The following is an 18,817-nucleotide window of genomic DNA, read 5'->3' as shown; positions in this document are numbered from 1 at the left end:
TATTTTTATCGCTTTATTAAAACTACAATTTTAGTTTATTGTAAACATGATTATTCTATGATATACTCTGGATACCTTTCACTAGGTGAACGTATAAAAGATGGACGTTTAAATGGCCAGTTAAACGATGGTAAATATGACAGAGAGAATGGAAAAGACGGCAGATAGGAAAATAAGTTTGAAAAGAATGACGGTTTAGGTTTGTTGATAAATATAGGATTTGCGTCTTCTGGATTGAATGCTGGAATTAACTCAATTGGTTTATTAACTATTTGTGGATAATTACTATATTCGTAGCTAGGTTCTCTTTCAGGCACTTCTAATTCCCCAACATTTTGTGTTGGGAATTTCTGTTCATCGGTATTTTGCGCTTCTTCCTTTATATACTCAAGTACCTCGGGATCTATTGGAGGAAGCTCAGGTGCTTCAGGAATAACTACCTTTTGATCCTCATCCTTATCTTCGCTACTTTCTGATTTTGTGGGTAAAACATTACTTGAAATTTTATCATTATTATCAATAGGACCAGGGGACGCAGAATTTAATATTTGTTGAATTTTTTCAGGCTCTATGAAATATGTGGGACTGTTGTCTTCATAATGTGCAGAAGACGTTGGTTTTATTTCATTAGGTTTACTTATTTCAGGTTCTTTGGAATCTTCCTTTATATATTCAAATATTGAAGGGTCTAATGGTGGTAATTGGGGGGCTTCAGGGATAACAACTTTATTATCACCTTCTTCTTCGCTTTTTGATTTAATTGGTTCTAAATTACTGAATATATTATCAATATTTGAAATTGGTACAGGTGCATCGGGATTTACATGTTCTTCTGTTTCAGGTTTTATTGCCTCAGAATTTTGTTCATTTGACTGTGGAGGAGAGGTTTGATATTCCGAATGTTCATACTCGGTGTCACGTTCCGTTGGGGTATGGTTTTCATCATTATTGATATGTTCAAATATTGAATTATCTGAAGAAGGTAAATGTTCGTGTGAAATCACACCATTCTCATTATCGATTTTTTCTTCACTACTTTTTTTGTTAGGTATCTCTTGGTTTAATACATCACCATTATTTGTGAGGAAATCGTAAAACTCAGGACTGTTTTCATCTACTGATGATTGTTTAGAGCTTTCCTCTTTCAGCTTCTCATTGTCAGCCCCCCGAACTTGCGGTTTGATATCCTTGGGCTCTTGAGAACTCTGATCATTTGAATTTGTTTCTGAGTCCTTTGAATCGTCGGGTATGTCATGTTCGGTTATCTTTATAAATTCTATTATCGCAGGTTTATTTTCTGAGTCAGATAATGAATTATTTGATCCTTGGTCTTTATTACCGAATAGATCAAAATGATCAGATAAATTATCATCCTCCAGTAATTCAGGACTTATTGGACCATTAGAATCTTCCTCTGGGGGCTGCTTATATATTGCACTTTGTCCCTGAGGTTTATCTGGTTGTTGGTTCTGATTTATAGCTTTTTGTTTATTGGGTAAATTACCTTCCTCATAAGATAATAGATTGTCTGATTCTGCATCTTCAAACAATTTCGCAATAATTGACGGATCAATCAATGGTATATCATATTCTGCGGAAATGGGGGTTTTTTTATCATCCGGAGTTTTTTCGTTACTTCCTGATTTTGGTTTGGATATATCATTACTAGATATTTTCCCTTTACTTAGTAAAATGTCTGGATTAGCTGGTATTGCTGTTACGGCTACGAGTAAAGACAACACAGTAACCACATACGTTTTCTGTGGACAGAGAATATATTCAATATAAAATTATTAAATCCCAAACATTTTGTTAAATATTTATTGCATACAAAATCGTTTGATAAAAAGCAAAAGGTTTTATTCCTGCATATAAATTTCTTGATAGTTATCTGCATAAGAAAATAAAGTTTTAAAAGTTGATAGGATAACATTTTTCAAATTAATAAAAAGACCTCATTATTTTAAAGAAAAATTTACAAACTAGTTATATTTTTATAACTTATTTAAGTTAAAGATTAAATTAAAGAGCACATAATGTAAATATAGCGCTTTATTCATTTTACAATAAAGGACTGGAAAAGACATAAAATATTCTACGCGTAGAGCCTTAAAATTGTATAGTAAAATAATAATAAATCTATTATATTTTTATTACTTACTGTGTATTGTGCCATTGTGTTGTCTTATGATGATGAAACTCCATACTGGGCGCTGGCTAATCGTTAGGGTTTTATATAGTGATTAAATATTGCGTAATTAAGAATATCATTTTTAAGTCATTATTAACCCATTTCGATCTACGCACTCTAATTGATTGATGTTATTGTTCTTCTTATATTTATTTTTATTAACATTTACAGAATTTAATATATTTGTTAAACTAATATATTTAAATACTCTTGTAAGATTTTGTTAAATAAACTTTAAAACCATGTACTATAATTATAATAATTATATAACTAGGGATAAAGCACGCCTGTGTTACTCAGCTAGGATGAGATTTATAATATTGTATTGTGGTTAAAGAATTTTTAAAATTGGTAGAGCAGTTTTAGAGCTAAATCGTAACAAACTTATATTGGTAAAAAACTACACACCTCTTTTTAAAATGAGTTACTCGACCTTTAAAAGTTTTTGGGTTATAAGTAAAGTGAAATATTAATAAAGGAAAATTTTAAATAAAATAATTCAAATCTTGAAAAGCCATTATAATTTATTGATTATCACGTCGGTCATTTGTTCACTGAGACTCTGGTACTTCCACTACAATTGGTTCGGGTGCGACGGGGAGATGGTTGCCTTCAACGTGAGTTCCATCGAGACCAGATGTGAACTTTGTGACGTAGAGCTGGCCGTCATCACCGATGTAGGAGAATTCACCGTCGACTATGAGAACATAATCGCCATCCTTGGCAGCGGGTACTAAGTGTCCACGCTCCGAAACCACGATGCCTTCTGCTGTGACGTAGCGTAGGGCATACTGGCCGAACTCATCGCGAACTTCTTCGAAATCCAAGGCAGGCTGAGCCCGACGTACTGCTAGCTCCTCAAGAGCAGTGGGTGCGCAAGCCACAGCGGCTACCACAGTACAGAATACGATGAGCTGAAAAAAGAAAAAAATTCAAATTAGTATTTAGTATTTCAATAGATCTCTTTTGTTCTCATATAAATGCTATAAAATTATTGTAACTGTTCAAATGTATCAGTCCTTTATTTCTACAAAAATAGGCAATAAAAGACTAAGACTGGTACGAGCCCTTGTTTTCCCTATTGATGCATTCAAAATGTGGTGCTGGAGGCGAATGCTGAGAACACCTTGGACTGCGAGACGCACTAATGCATCAATCCTGACCCAGCTCCATATAAAAACCAGGTTATCCACCATATGCCAACAACGCATCTTGTCATACTTCGGCCACACGATACGCAGAGGCGATGAAAATCTGAAGAGACTGATAGTGGTTGGGAACACGGAGGGAAAAAGATCGCGTGGTCGTTCACCAACACGATGGACAGACCAAGTCAAAAACTCATCTGCCACTAATTTTTACACGGTCGTAAGAGACGCCATGGACAGAGACCGTTGGAGACAAATCATCCGCTCCAGATGCAACCCTGATGCTGACCACGACCCTCAGACATGAGGGACCGACAAGAGAGAGAGAGGCAATAAAAAATATTTACATCATTATTAAAAAATATTAATATAATAAATAAATAAAAGCCAACAGCGGATTTTAAGTTTTCACTTCTTTCCTATATTCATACAAAATTTTAGTACCTAACCTATGTTTAAAACGTTTAGTCACAAAACTTTTAAAATAACAACTTCTATATATATTACACTAGTATCGTAGTATTTGAATAAGTAAAAATTATGAAAACTATTATAATAAATAAAACTTACCATCTTCATGATTAAATGATTATGCTTTTGTTACACTCAAGTGTTTTGTAGAAGATGTTCTTTTTCAGAATGATGCTTAGAACAAAATTGTCGCAATTTATATTTAATTCACTATTCATTAACTAATAAGAGTATGTAAAATATTTGAAAACTAATTATCCTAAATTATTTTACTATTAATTAATAGCTAATCAGATGCCATCAAAGTAATTACGAAATTACATAATACATTAATTAGGTACTTACATTTTAAAAATTTGCGTGCACACGTTATGATTTTTTTTAACATTTCATAAATGTCAAAAATAACAATAATTACTCTAACTCCTTACTATTGCGACCGGGTACAACCGGTTCAACTAAGCACTTAGTATTAAGCCCGTGTAAACCGCGCATTATGAAATTACAACTATGTAAGGTTTACATTGGCTTGGCACTGACATCAAACCTATTTAGTAAATAGCATAACTAAATTATATGTGGTAATTAATAACATCAAATCTTTTTTATTTTTTACTTTTCTATTTTTGAAGTCGGTTTTGTTTTAACGTAGGCAGTTATTTTTATTTTATTAAAGCGTCTTTTCTTAGTTCCTTTAAACTATATTAATTATTTAATTTGGATTAAACTATAAATCTTCGTACAGCTTTTACACAATATTGTCGGAGTAAGTGATTTCGAATGTGTGTGTGAATTTTTTTCTTCCAATATTTTATACCAACTTGGAAGTTGCAAAATGATTAATGAAATATAATGAGTTTTTATTAATAAAAATCCTACCTTAAATTTTCTTCTTTACCCGAAAATAAGTAAATGATTTAATATCTATGGAATTTAGCTATGAAGGGAAACGAGAGAAAACAACAATGTTAGTGTATCTTATTGTAAAATTATTTTTTTCAAAAGGTAAAGAAGGTAAAGATTTTTTAAAGAAACACACAATTCACTAGTTCCACTTCTATTTAGATTTTTATTAGATTCATAAAAAAATGTTTTTACAAAAAAAATGTAATTGTATTTATTTAGCCCATTGAGCCCCAAGCGGCCCGATCGGACCCAGTCACAATAGATTTTCTATTGTATCTGTGGTTCCGGGGCCTGAGTTATTAAACAATGTGCAATTTTATTATATTAGCGAAAAATAAAAATAAGGCTTTATGGCACATTATATCTAATAGTATTAATGACGAAAACAATATTAAAGAAATTGAAAAGGTTGTTAGTGAGTTGTCTTCCATATGTACAACTCAATGAATGATATATAACTTTTTTATTAACATAACAAATTAGACAAATTTTAATTATGATGCAACTGAAATAAAAATGACTTTGTGTTTTGCATCAGATGCTGTTTACCAAATTGTAAGTTACTCAGATCCTCTTTCAAGCCAAAATCATCAAAGAAAAACTGTTTATAACAGCCTTGCAAAAATTTCAGCTAACTTTACAAAGTTTATATTTCAAAAGGTTTTTTTTTTCTGGGTCGTAATCCTCAATAATTTTACCCTTGATAGGCACATATATTTCTTTTTACTTCATTTTTTGGAAAGCTGAAATACGTAAAACAAAAAAATATTAGTTTAAAAAGTATAAATTTCAATGTAAAAAAGAACAATCTTAAAACCACATGTGAGTGCAATACCGATGTCATGTGTTGTTTCATTACTAGTATAAAAATCTTTAAAATGGTGTTCTAAATATTCATCAAAATATTGTTTTAGCAATATATTCTCGTCGCTATCCGTAAAAACCCGTCATCATGGTTACCTTACTTGTTAAATTTTTTTTTTTGAAAACTTGTTGAAAAATGATGAAAGTATTAGGAAAACAACTTATTTAACATGATTGCTTACTAAAATGATGATAAATTTGACGATTTTTGCCATTAAAATGATTCTAAACAGGTAAATGTAAGAGTATTGAGGAATATTGTAAATAACGTAAATATACACTTGCCAGTGAAATTCTATGCCAGAATTTGGTGTCCAAACACTTCTGCAATTTTGCACAATACAATACATTCTTTATATTCCGAAAATATTTATTAAATAAGCAACAATATTAACTTAAATATTCGAAGCGACGCAAATGACGTTGTTGGCAATTTATCAGCGAACTCATCTACACAATCTAACCTTTTGCACAGAATATTACAGAATACATAGTAGCCTTGGGAAAACTTCGTATTAACAGTGGCAATACCAAGTTTGGTGTGAAAGGGATAAAAAACATGAGTTAGGGTCAATGAACTTCTCGTCAGTCGTCAATCCTAGACGATATCTCCAGTGTTTAGCTAAGCTTCTTGTAACTCGAATTCCGTAGGAACAGACGGTATAAGTACAAAAATATAAAAGTGTACATATTTGCAAACCTTTCTTGTCAATTTATCTATGGAGCAAGGAACTTTTCCTCGTGTTCTAAAAATATCAGTTTTAAAACCGTTATATAAAAGGGATGATCCAAAAGATATTATTAAAAACTACAGACCGATAGCACTTAGAAAGATTTCAAAATTATATTGATAAAAACAATATATTATGTCGGGAACAGTTTGGATTTGGAAAAAATAGTTCTACTTCTTTAGCATGCTTCGACATGGTGAAAGAAATAATTCAAGCCGTTATTGAAAAAAATAACCAGCAGCCGCCATATTCTTAAATATGAGCACTAATATAACCTAAGCTTCTTGTAACTCGAATTCCGTAGGAACAGACGGTATAAGTACAAAAATATAAAAGTGTACATATTTGCAAACCTTTCTTGTCAATTTATCTATGGAGCAAGGAACTTTTCCTCGTGTTCTAAAAATATCAGTTTTAAAACCGTTATATAAAAGGGATGATCCAAAAGATATTATTAAAAACTACAGACCGATAGCACTTAGAAAGATTTCAAAATTATATTGATAAAAACAATATATTATGTCGGGAACAGTTTGGATTTGGAAAAAATAGTTCTACTTCTTTAGCATGCTTCGACATGGTGAAAGAAATAATTCAAGCTGTTATTGAAAAAAATAACCAGCAGCCGCCATATTCTTAAATATGAGCAAAGCATTTGATTTTGTGGACCATCAATTACTCTTGTTTAAGTTGGAGAAATATGGTACACGTATAAGAGGAATTGCTAAAGAAGGGGTTGCAAGTTACTTAAATGATAGATATCAGTATGTGGAGGTTCATAAAATGATAAATCAAACACGAAACTCATATAGGTCAGAGAAAAAAGTTAACAAATCAGGTGTACCACAAGGAAGTCTGCTTGGTCCATTTTTATTACTCTTATAATATTATATTAACGATTTACCGAGATCAGTGAAATACAAAACAGTTTTATTCGCAGACGACAATACCCTTATTGTTAAATGCACGGATAAAAATACATATGAGAGATATATAAATACAGCATTACATCATCATCATCATCAGCCCATATACGTTCCCACTGCTGGGACACGGGCCTCCTATGAGGGTACAGGCCATAATCCACCACGCTGGCCAAGTGCGGGTTGGCGGATGACACATGTCGTCGAACTTTTTTTTAATTCTTCGACATGTCGGTTTCCTCACGATGTTTTCCTTCACCGTTCGAGCAGTGGTGATGTTACAACATGCGCAGATAAATTGAAAAATCAATTTATTTCCTGCGCGCTCGCCTGGTCTCGAACCACGGACTTAACCATCAAATCAAAAAATTGTATCCTTGTTAGCTCTGTTAGCTAACACAATCGAGAGTTTCGTACAGGAAATTATTGGCCGTCTCATCAAAATAAAGCTACTCACGGAAAATTAGCTTGATAGTAATCACTTGCAAAAATGGGCGAGGGATCCTGAAGTAGAATATATTTGTGACAGGATAAATCGTTTCATTTACGTATTACGTCGCCTAAGAGATACTGTATCTATGAATGCTGCAATAAATGCCTACCATGCATAGGTATATATATCGTCTATACTCTCTTACGGAATAATTCTTTGGAGGCAGTCTTGCGAGGTGCGGAAAGTATTAGTGGCACAAAAGAAATATATCCGGGCCCTGTGCGGATTACATAAAATTGACAGTTGCAAACCAATGCTCGGTAAATTACGTATCCTTACACTAAGGCCGGTTGCAGAGCTTCACCGACCGTCAGTGCGTACGGTCCTGACGATACGACCGTCAGTGCGTACGGTCCTGACGGTCGGTCAAGCTCTGCAACCGTAAATACAACCCAGAATATTTTAAGAAGAAAGGAGAAGTAAATTCGTATATGTTAACGAGGTATCAAAATAAACTGCACTTTCCAACTTGTAGAATAAATCAAGCAAAAAATAGTGTGATATTTATGACTATAGCAATATATAATAAAATACAGGATAACTTTAAGGATCTCCCAGTAAATACATTTAAGAAGAAACTGACGAAATGGTTAATGGAGAAACAATTTTATGACATTCATGATTCAAGAGCTTCATTGCGGAATCTATGACAAGAGAAGAATTAGTGACGTTTAACTATTGTGACGCAAAGAATTAGTGTAGTGTAATTGAGTATCCCACCAAAAACATAAATGTAAAAATTGGAGCCGAGTTCAATCGTTGACTTAATTTGCCAAAAAAGAAATGAGATCTAATTAATGTGTGCCTAGTTCTGCAGACAGTCCAGAAATTTATTTACAAAGATGTATTAAGTTCTTCGGTTGACTGAAAACTCAATTGTTTTATTTTCCCTTAGAGAACAATGTTTATTCCAAAATATAACTTTTTTAATTTGAATAATATAATTATTTTCACAAAGCAAACAACTAATGACCTATTGAACCCCATAATTTGATGAGGCTAGTTTTTAGAATCTCACAAAATATAAACAGTATGTAAAACTAGCCTCATCAAATTATGGGGTTCAATAGGTCATTAGTTGTTTGCCTTGTGAAAATAATTATATTATTCAAATTAAAAAAGTTATATTTTGGAATAAACATTGTTCTCTAAGGGAAAATAAAACAATTGAGTTTTCAGTCAACCGAAGAACTTAATACATCTTTGTAAATAAATTTCTGGACTGTCTGCAGAACTAGACACACATTAATTAGATCTCATTTCTTTTTTGGCAAATTAAGTCAACGATTGAACTCGGCTCCAATTTTTACATTTATGTTTTTGGTGGGATATCATTACTTTTTGTACAGAAAATTACTCTGCAAATTTGATTTACTTTATGAATATAATACTTTTTATATACGATTTTTTATATATTTTTTCTTGCGGTTTCTTTGTATGGTTTGTTTAGTATTATTTTCTATATTTTCTTCTATGTTATGAATGTCAGCGCACATTGCCCCGTCATTATCTGCAATTTTTAAAACTCGTTTTCTGTTTAAAAGATTACATGATTTTCTAAACATCCAGCGTGAATTTGTACACACACTATTACAAAGATGCAAAGATCGTTGTAGAAGAATCGTCGCCTTACTCCATGACGTTACGGTATTGCCATGACGAGATTTTGAAATTTTACTCTTAACGCGCCTAAAGATGTTTCACTTATATATTACCTACGCAAATTAAATCATTCCGACCTTCGACGAAGCTTTCTTCCATTACACTGAAATTAAAACTAAACTAAACACTCATAAATAAAGAATAAATAAATGTGAATATGTAAAATTATATATTCGCTTGGCTCGTCTTGGCGGGGGTACTACCGTGCCCCCAGATATTATTGTTACCTGTATGAGCAATATTTTTATTACAATTTTCTTTTATTTTACGTTTAATAACAGTTTTGAATAAAGAAATCATGCAATCGAAGTAATTAGCCCTAGCGATACTAGCGCGAGTGAGTGTGATGTCAGAGGCGCATCGAATCTACAGACGTTTCGCGCTAAAATATGTAAACTTCAATAATCTATATCTCAGTCATTTATTGATGGATTTCAAAATTTTTTTCGGCCACTGACTAGTTTTGATCTATTTTTTAAGACTAGTAAGGTGAATATACTATTTTCTATTTTTATAAACTTTTCCATTTTTCCATACAAACAAAATTTATGTCATTGAAAAAAAAATTAAATACAGACAAATTCAGTATTTTCTGATTTTTTCCTTTGTACACTCACTATTACCTAGTTGATTACAAAATTTGAACTTTCTAGGTCATCTGGAAGTGGGTTAGGTTTTGTATATGTCTATAAGTCAGTCAGTCTTAAAAATTGCGATTTTTGGATATTAATATCTACGCAACTGTTTAATCTGTATTTATGAAATTTAAGGTTCTTGTTTATCTTGAGGTCCTCTTGATATGTACCAAATTTGGTTTATTTAACTTAAATAGTTTTCGAGTTATAAGGGGGTGAAAAGTGGCTCGAAATGGTTCGTGTAAATATACACTCGGCTGCTGCTCGCCAGTTCTCTTCGCTTGAACTCGGCTTGACACGCTGCCGCGTGTCTAGATTTGAATAAAAAAATTTTTTGTGCTAAAGGAAAGATTATATATTAGTTTTATAACAAAACTATTTTTTTTAATTTTTTTTTTTTTGCAATAATTCAAAAGTTATTTCAAAATAAAAATTAGTCTTTGAATCCAGTACCGAAAACACACCGACAACTCCCGAAGCGTCACCCGGACGCGTGTGACGTCATAATGTCAGTTTTCACAGTGCAGTTGATACAAAAACGTATGTACAACTATAACAATTTGACGTCACATCTATGGTGACCAGTCATGGCGCGTTTATAGTCACGTGATTTTAATTTAAATTTCATCAATTTTTTATTGCTTATAATTAATTGAAATACATTTTTTTTTTAGTTTTTTGCATTAAATATCAATGTTATTAATAATAAAGTTTTAAAATACATGAAAAAAATCAATATTTTTTTTTTTATTCAAATACTCAATTTAACGTATTTCCATTTAAATATTTGCACACCCAAATAGTGGGTAGAATGTATTAGCGCCTTAACATTGTAATAACGCCTTTTTCTGTAACTACATTCTTGCAAATAAATGTAATTTTAATTTGAATTCTAGTGCCTTCCGGTTCAATGAAATGCTACATACCTACATCTAAGCCTACATCAAACGAGCAAATGCTCTTTCTAACCCCACTATGTCAAATAATTAAAGTGTAAACGGGCGTAGAGCATTCTTTCGTTATTCTTAGTGCGTTTGAAAAGATTCTAAGTATGCAAAAAAAAAGATCACGAAATAATGCTCTTGCTCTAGCTCTATGTTCGTTTGATGTACAAATGCAATCCTCAATGAAACTTTTCAATAGGGTATCTAATATTATGAACCTATTTTTAATAAAACAAATGTGAATTTGTTTTTGTTTTATTTATTACTATCGTTAATTGGCATGCATGTTGTATGCAGGTATGATGCATGTGGATGCATGTCTTTAAAGATAATTATGCATATTGTATTCAGTAAATCAGTATTTATTTAGCAATCAATGGTTTAAATTCATCTCATCTCATCTCTCTTGTTGTAGTGTTCTACAATTTTACAATATGCCTTCTACATTAAAGATTAATTGTATTACCACAGAACAATTTAAACGCAGTCTAACTTTAAACAGGGATCGTCACTTTAAAAGTTGTCTATGTGAAATACGACAAAACCAGACTTAAAGTTAAACCCTGTCTCAAGTCTTTCGTGGTAAGATGTCTCGAAGTCTCTGTTCATTACCAGTGGCATTAATATCAACAATAGCAGAAAGCATATAAGAGCTAGCACACAAGGGCAACTTTTGTCTCCGCAACTATTTTGTCTCTCCCATCAACTCTATGGGCTAGTAAGAAAATGCGCGCACGTAGCGACGCGACTCCCCATAGAGTTGATGGGAGAGACAAAATACATAGTTGCGGAGACAAAAGTTGCTCTTGCGCGCTAGCTCTAACTTTTAATTTCTTGATAATTGTTAAAGAAACTATACGTCTATAAGTCTAATTAATAAAAACTTCACTTTTTTATTTTTGCTTTATTTTTTCCTTCATAAATATACAATTTCACTGTTCACATTGCAAACGTGAAACTCACAAATTTGGTCACTGTATTACATTACAATTATTTTACGTCAATATTCACAGAGCAGGGCCGATATGGTAAAAGTAAAATGAATTATTTTGGTACAATCACGAAGAATTACGCCATACCGACTTTTGTTTAATATCCTTAGAATCAATCTGTTCAAATTTTACAATACTTTCTCGTTGTGTAAAACCTAAATCTTTCAAAGAATTTTCTCTAGCGAGAAGATCAGGTCTCAATTTTTTATAAAAATCTAGATAATCATTAAAATGTTTTGGAATGTGAGGAACTTTCCCCGGCGGATACCTTTTTTTAAATTCTACTTCCGATTTCAACTCTTCTTGCAAAACTGAACGTGAAGGATATAATGACGATATTTTTCTTGTTAAAGTGGGAGCCTGTGGAATAATAACTTCTTCTTTAACAATAACCTCTTCGGGTTGCGTGTTTACTACTGGGTTCACTACTTCCTCCACCACAGTTGGATTTTGTTCGATATCTTTGGTTCCAGTAACAATTGGCTGTGCGACTTCGTGCACTGTAGTAATTGTCTGTTCCCGTTCGCGTAGTCTCTGTTCCTTATTTCTTTCTATGACCTCTCTTTCTGCGTTCTGCAAGTCGGACACTGATTTATACAAAGAAGGCAATGAAATTTTACCCGTTAACGTAGGAGCTTCAGGAATCACGATCTTTACCACTGGCTTCACTACCTCCTCAACCACAGCTGGTTTTTGTCCAAAACCTTTGGTTTCGGTCACTACCGGCTGTGCGACTTCGTGCATTGTAGTTATTTTCTGGTTCCGTTCGCGTAGTCTTTGTTCCTTAATTCTTTCTATGACCTCCCTTTCTGAGTTCTGCAAGTCGGACACTGATTTATACGAAGAAGGCAATGAAATTTTACCAGTTAACGTAGGAGCTGCAGGAATCACGACCTTGACTACTGGCTTCACTACCTCTTCAACCACGGCTGGCTTTTGTTCAAAACCTTCGGTTTCGGTCACTACCGGCTGAGCGACTTCGTGCACTGTAGTAATTTTCTGGTCCCGTTCGCGTAGTTTCTGTTCCTTAATTCTTTCTATGACCTCCCTTTCTGAGTTCTGCAAGTCGGACACTGATTTGTACGAAGAAGGCAATGAAATTTTACCAGTTAACGTAGGAGCTGCAGGGATCACGACCTTGACTACTGGTTTCACTACCTCCTCAACCACGGCTGGCTTTTGTTCAAAACTTTCGGTTTCGGTCACTACCGGCTGAGCGACTTCGTGCACTGTAGTAATTTTCTGGTCCCGTTCGCGTAGTTTCTGTTCCTTAATTCTTTCTATGACCTCCCTTTCTGAGTTCTGCAAGTCGGACACTGATTTGTACGAAGAAGGCAATGAAATTTTACCAGTTAACGTAGGAGCTGCAGGAATCACGACCTTGACTACTGGCTTCACTACCTCCTCAACCACGGCTGGCTTTTGCTCAAAACCTTCGGTTTCGGTCACTACCGGCTGAGCGACTTCGTGCACTGTTGTAATTTTCTGGTCCCGTTCGCGTAGTTTCTGTTCCTTAATTCTTTCTATGACCTCCCTTTCTGAGTTCTGCAAGTCGGACACTGATTTGTACGAAGAAGGCAATGAAATTTTACCAGTTAACGTAGGAGCTGCAGGAATCACGACCTTGACTACTGGCTTCACTACCTCCTCAACCACGGCTGGCTTTTGTTCAAAACCTTCGGTTTCGGTCACTACCGGCTGAGCGACTTCTTGCACTGTTGTAATTTTCTGGTCCCGTTCGCGTAGTTTCTGTTCCTTAATTCTTTCTATGACCTCCCTTTCTGAGTTCTGCAAGTCGGACACTGATTTGTACGAAGAAGGCAGTGAAATTTTACCAGTTAACGTAGGAGCTGCAGGAATCACGACCTTGACTACTGGCTTCACTACCTCCTCAACCACGGCTGGCTTTTGTTCAAAACCTTCGGTTTCGGTCACTACCGGCTGAGCGACTTCGTGCACTGTTGTAATTTTCAAGTCCCGTTCGCGTAGTTTCTGTTCCTTAACTCTTTCCATGACCTCTCTTTCTGATTTCTGCAAGTCGGAAACTGATTTGTACGAAGAAGGCAATGAAATTTTACCAGTTAACGTAGGAGCTGCAGGAATCACGACCTTGACTACTGGCTTCACTACCTCCTCAACCACGGCTGGCTTTTGTTCAAAACCTTCGGTTTCGGTCACTACCGGCTGAGCGACTTCTTGCACTGTTGTAATTTTCTGGTCCCGTTCGCGTAGTTTCTGTTCCTTAATTCTTTCTATGATCTCTCTTTCTGATTTCTGCAAGTCGGAAACTGATTTGTACGAAGAAGGCAATGAAATTTTACCAGTTAACGTAGGAGCTGCAGGAATCACGACCTTGACTAATGGCTTCACTACCTCCTCAACCACGGCTGGCTTTTGTTCAAAACCTTCTGTTTCGGTCACTACCGGCTGAGCGACTTCGTGCACTGTAGTAATTTTCTGGTCCCGTTCGCGTAGTTTCTGTTCCTTAATTCTTTCTATGACCTCCCTTTCTGAGTTCTGCAAGTCGGTCACTGATTTGTACGAAGAAGGCAATGAAATTTTACCAGTTAACGTAGGAGCTGCAGGAATCACGACCTTGACTACTGGCTTCACTACCTCCTCAACCACGGCTGGCTTTTGCTCAAAACCTTCGGTTTCGGTCACTACCGGCTGAGCGACTTCGTGCACTGTTGTAATTTTCTGGTCCCGTTCGCGTAGTTTCTGTTCCCTAATTCTTTCTATGACCTCCCTTTCTGAGTTCTGCAAGTCGGACACTGATTTGTACGAAGAAGGCAATGAAATTTTACCAGTTAACGTAGGAGCTGCAGGAATCACGACCTTGACTACTGGCTTCACTACCTCCTCAACCACGGCTGGCTTTTGTTCAAAACCTTCGGTTTCGGTCACTACCGGCTGAGCGACTTCGTGCACTGTAGTAATTTTCTGGTCCCGTTCGCGTAGTTTCTGTTCCTTAATTCTTTCTATGATCTCTCTTTCTGATTTCTGCAAGTCGGAAACTGATTTGTACGAAGAAGGCAATGAAATTTTACCAGTTAACGTAGGAGCTGCAGGAATCACGACCTTGACTACTGGCTTCACTACCTCCTCAACCAAGGCTGGCTTTTGTTCAAAACCTCCGGTTTTGGTCACTACCGGCTGAGCGACTTCGTGCACTGTAGTAATTTTCTGGTCCCGTTCGCGTAGTTTCTGTTCCTTAATTCTTTCTATGACCTCCCTTTCTGAGTTCTGCAAGTCGGACACTGATTTGTACAAAGAAGACAATGAAATTTTACCAGTTAACGTAGGAGCTGCAGGGATCACGACCTTGACTACTGGTTTCACTACCTCCTCAACCACGGCTGGCTTTTGTTCAAAACCTTCGGTTTCGGTCACTACCGGCTGAGCGACTTCGTGGACTGTAGTAATTTTCTGGTCCCGTTCGCGTAGTTTCTGTTCCTTAATTCTTTCTATGACCTCCCTTTCTGATTTCTGCAAGTCGGAAACTGATTTGTACGAAGAAGGCAATGAAATTTTACCAGTTAACGTAGGAGCTGCAGGAATCACGACCTTGACTACTGGCTTCACTACCTCTTCAACCACAGCTGGCTTTTGTTCAAAACCTTCGGTTTCGGTCACTACCGGCTGAGCGACTTCGTGCACTGTAGTAATTTTCTGGTCCCGTTCGCGTAGTTTCTGTTCCTTAATTCTTTCTATGACCTCCCTTTCTGAGTTCTGCAAGTCGGACACTGATTTGTACGAAGAAGGTAATGAAATTTTACCAGTTAACGTAGGAGCTGCAGGAATCACGACCTTGACTACTGGCTTCACTACCTCCTCAACCACGGCTGGCTTTTGCTCAAAACCTTCGGTTTCGGTCACTACCGGCTGAGCGACTTCGTGCACTGTTGTAATTTTCTGGTCCCGTTCGCGTAGTTTCTGTTCCTTAATTCTTTCTATGACCTCCCTTTCTGAGTTCTGCAAGTCGGACACTGATTTGTACGAAGAAGGCAATGAAATTTTACCAGTTAACGTAGGAGCTGCAGGAATCACGACCTTGACTACTGGCTTCACTACCTCCTCAACCACGGCTGGCTTTTGTTCAAAACCTTCGGTTTCGGTCACTACCGGCTGAGCGACTTCGTGCACTGCAGTAATTTTCTGGTCCCGTTCGCGTAGTTTCTGTTCCTTAATTCTTTCTATGATCTCTCTTTCTGATTTCTGCAAGTCGGAAACTGATTTGTACGAAGAAGGCAATGAAATTTTACCAGTTAACGTAGGAGCTGCAGGAATCACGACCTTGACTACTGGCTTCACTACCTCCTCAACCACGGCTGGCTTTTGTTCAAAACCTCCGGTTTTGGTCACTACCGGCTGAGCGACTTCGTGCACTGTTGTAATTTTCTGGTCCCGTTCGCGTAGTTTCTGTTCCTTAAATCTTTCTATGACCTCTCTTTCTGATTTCTGCAAGTCGGAAACTGATTTGTACGAAGAAGGCAATGAAATTTTACCAGTTAACGTAGGAGCTGCAGGAATCACGACCTTGACTACTGGCTTCACTACCTCCTCAACCACGGCTGGCTTTTGTTCAAAACCTTCGGTTTCGGTCACTACCGGCTGAGCGACTTCGTGGACTGTAGTAATTTTCTGGTCCCGTTCGCGTAGTTTCTGTTCCTTAATTCTTTCTATGATCTCTCTTTCTGATTTCTGCAAGTCGGAAACTGATTTGTACGAAGAAGGCAATGAAATTTTACCAGTTAACGTAGGAGCTGCAGGAATCACGACCTTGACTACTGGCTTCACTACCTCTTCAACCACGGCTGGCTTTTGTTCAAAACCTTCGGTTTCGGTCACTACCGGCTGAGCGACTTCGTGCACTGTAGTAATTTTCTGGTCCCGTTCGCGTAGTTTCTGTTCCTTAATTCTTTCTATGACCTCCCTTTCTGAGTTCTGCAAGTCGGACACTGATTTGTACGAAGAAGGCAATGAAATTTTACCAGTTAACGTAGGAGCTGCAGGAATCACGACCTTGACTACTGGCTTCACTACCTCCTCAACCACGGCTGGCTTTTGTTCAAAACCTTCGGTTTCGGTCACTACCGGCTGAGCGACTTCGTGCACTGCAGTAATTTTCTGGTCCCGTTCGCGTAGTTTCTGTTCCTTAATTCTTTCTATGATCTCTCTTTCTGATTTCTGCAAGTCGGAAACTGATTTGTACGAAGAAGGCAATGAAATTTTACCAGTTAACGTAGGAGCTGCAGGAATCACGACCTTCACTACTGGTTTCACTACCTCCTCAACCACGGCTGGCTTTTGTTCAAAACCTCCGGTTTTGGTCACTACCGGCTGAGCGACTTCGTGCACTGTTGTAATTTTCTGGTCCCGTTCGCGTAGTTTCTGTTCCTTAAATCTTTCTATGACCTCTCTTTCTGATTTCTGCAAGTCGGAAACTGATTTGTACGAAGAAGGCAATGAAATTTTACCAGTTAACGTAGGAGCTGCAGGAATCACGACCTTGACTACTGGCTTCACTACCTCCTCAACCACGGCTGGCTTTTGTTCAATGCCCTTAGTTTCAGTAACCAGCGGCTGTGCGACTTCGTGGATTGTAGTAATTTTCTGGTCCCGTTCGCGTAGTTTCTGTTCCTTAATTCTTTCTATGACCTCCCTTTCTGAGTTCTGCAAGTCGGACACTGATTTGTACGAAGATGGCAATGAAATTTTACCAGTTAACGTAGGAGCTGCAGGGATCACGACCTTGACTACTGGCTTCACTACCTCCTCAACCACGGCTGGCTTTTGTTCAAAACCTTCGGTTTCGGTCACTACCGGCTGAGCGACTTCGTGCACTGTAGTAATTTTCTGGTCCCGTTCGCGTAGTTTCTGTTCCTTAATTCTTTCTATGATCTCTCTTTCTGATTTCTGCAAGTCGGAAACTGATTTGTACGAAGAAGGCAATGAAATCTTACCAGTTAACGTAGGAGCTGCAGGAATCACGACCTTGACTACTGGCTTCACTACCTCCTCAACCACGGCTGGCTTTTGTTCAATGCCCTTAGTTTCAGTAACCAGCGGCTGTGCGACTTCGTGGACTGTAGTAATTTTCTGGTCCCGTTCGCGTAGTTTCTGTTCCTTAATTCTTTCTATGACCTCCCTTTCTGAGTTCTGCAAGTCGGACACTGATTTGTACGAAGAAGACAATGAAATTTTACCAGTTAACGTAGGAGCTGCAGGGATCACGACCTTGACTACTGGTTTCACTACCTCCTCAACCACGGCTGGCTTTTGTTCAAAACCTTCGGTTTCGGTCACTACCGGCTGAGCGACTTCGTGGACTGTAGTAATTTTCTGGTCCCGTTCGCGTAGTTTCTGTTCCTTAATTCTTTCTATGATCTCTCTTTCTGATTTCTGCAAGTCGGAAACTGATTTGTACGAAGAAGGCAATGAAATTTTACCAGTTAATGTAGGAGCTGCAGGAATCACGACCTTGACTACTGGCTTCACTACCTCCTCAACCACGGCTGGTTTTTGTTCAAAACCTTTAGTTACAGTGACTACCGGATGTTCTCTTTCGTGAACTTGTTGCTGCCTTATATTTTGCCGTAAATTCATTCCAGCTTTTCGCAGTTCGTACAATGAAGAATACGATGAAGGCAATGTCATCTTACCGGTTAATTCTGGAGCCTGAGGAATTTCTACTGCCATTTTTTGGCCTGCATCTTCATCAACGGCAGTAGGACCTTCACTTTGTTCTTGATGTTTATAATAAGTTCTTGCTGGTTCAACAGCTTCTTCATACTCAATAACACCAGGATGAACGTCTATTAGCTTTACTTCATCTTCAACCAGAATTGGCTTTT

At 36.8% G+C, this 18,817-nt stretch overlaps 2 protein-coding genes across 3 annotated transcripts; both read right to left on the bottom strand.

Annotated features, from left to right (window-relative positions):
* LOC123692285 (subtilisin-like protease 2) lies at window positions 1-2,264 on the bottom strand. The gene is made up of 2 exons (XM_045637010.1): window positions 2,162-2,264; window positions 1-1,760 (listed from the first exon to the last, which is right to left on the bottom strand). The coding sequence occupies exons 1-2, from the start codon at window positions 2,174-2,176 to the stop codon at window positions 51-53; spliced, it is 1,725 nt and encodes a 574-aa protein (XP_045492966.1). The 5' UTR covers window positions 2,177-2,264; the 3' UTR covers window positions 1-50.
* Window positions 2,265-2,697: 433 nt separating this feature from the next.
* Window positions 2,698-4,446, bottom strand: LOC123692284 (larval cuticle protein 65Ag1-like). Of its 2 annotated transcripts, none has more exons than XM_045637009.1 (2): window positions 3,910-3,997; window positions 2,698-3,105 (listed from the first exon to the last, which is right to left on the bottom strand). In XM_045637009.1, the coding sequence occupies exons 1-2, from the start codon at window positions 3,916-3,918 to the stop codon at window positions 2,743-2,745; spliced, it is 372 nt and encodes a 123-aa protein (XP_045492965.1). In that variant the 5' UTR covers window positions 3,919-3,997; the 3' UTR covers window positions 2,698-2,742. The 2 variants fall into 2 exon arrangements, 1 of the variants encoding a protein (XP_045492965.1); XR_006751514.1 differs by lacking the exon at window positions 3,910-3,997 and adding an exon at window positions 4,156-4,446 and having other exon boundaries at window positions 2,993-3,105.
* Between the last annotated feature and the right edge of the window lie 14,371 nt (window positions 4,447-18,817).

The sequence above is a fragment of the Colias croceus genome, chromosome 6 (assembly GCF_905220415.1).
Source record: "Colias croceus chromosome 6, ilColCroc2.1".
NCBI classification, from domain to species: domain Eukaryota; kingdom Metazoa; phylum Arthropoda; class Insecta; order Lepidoptera; family Pieridae; genus Colias; species Colias croceus.
Note: the sequence above shows the minus strand (reverse complement) of the source record. Positions and strands in the feature narration are given on the sequence as shown.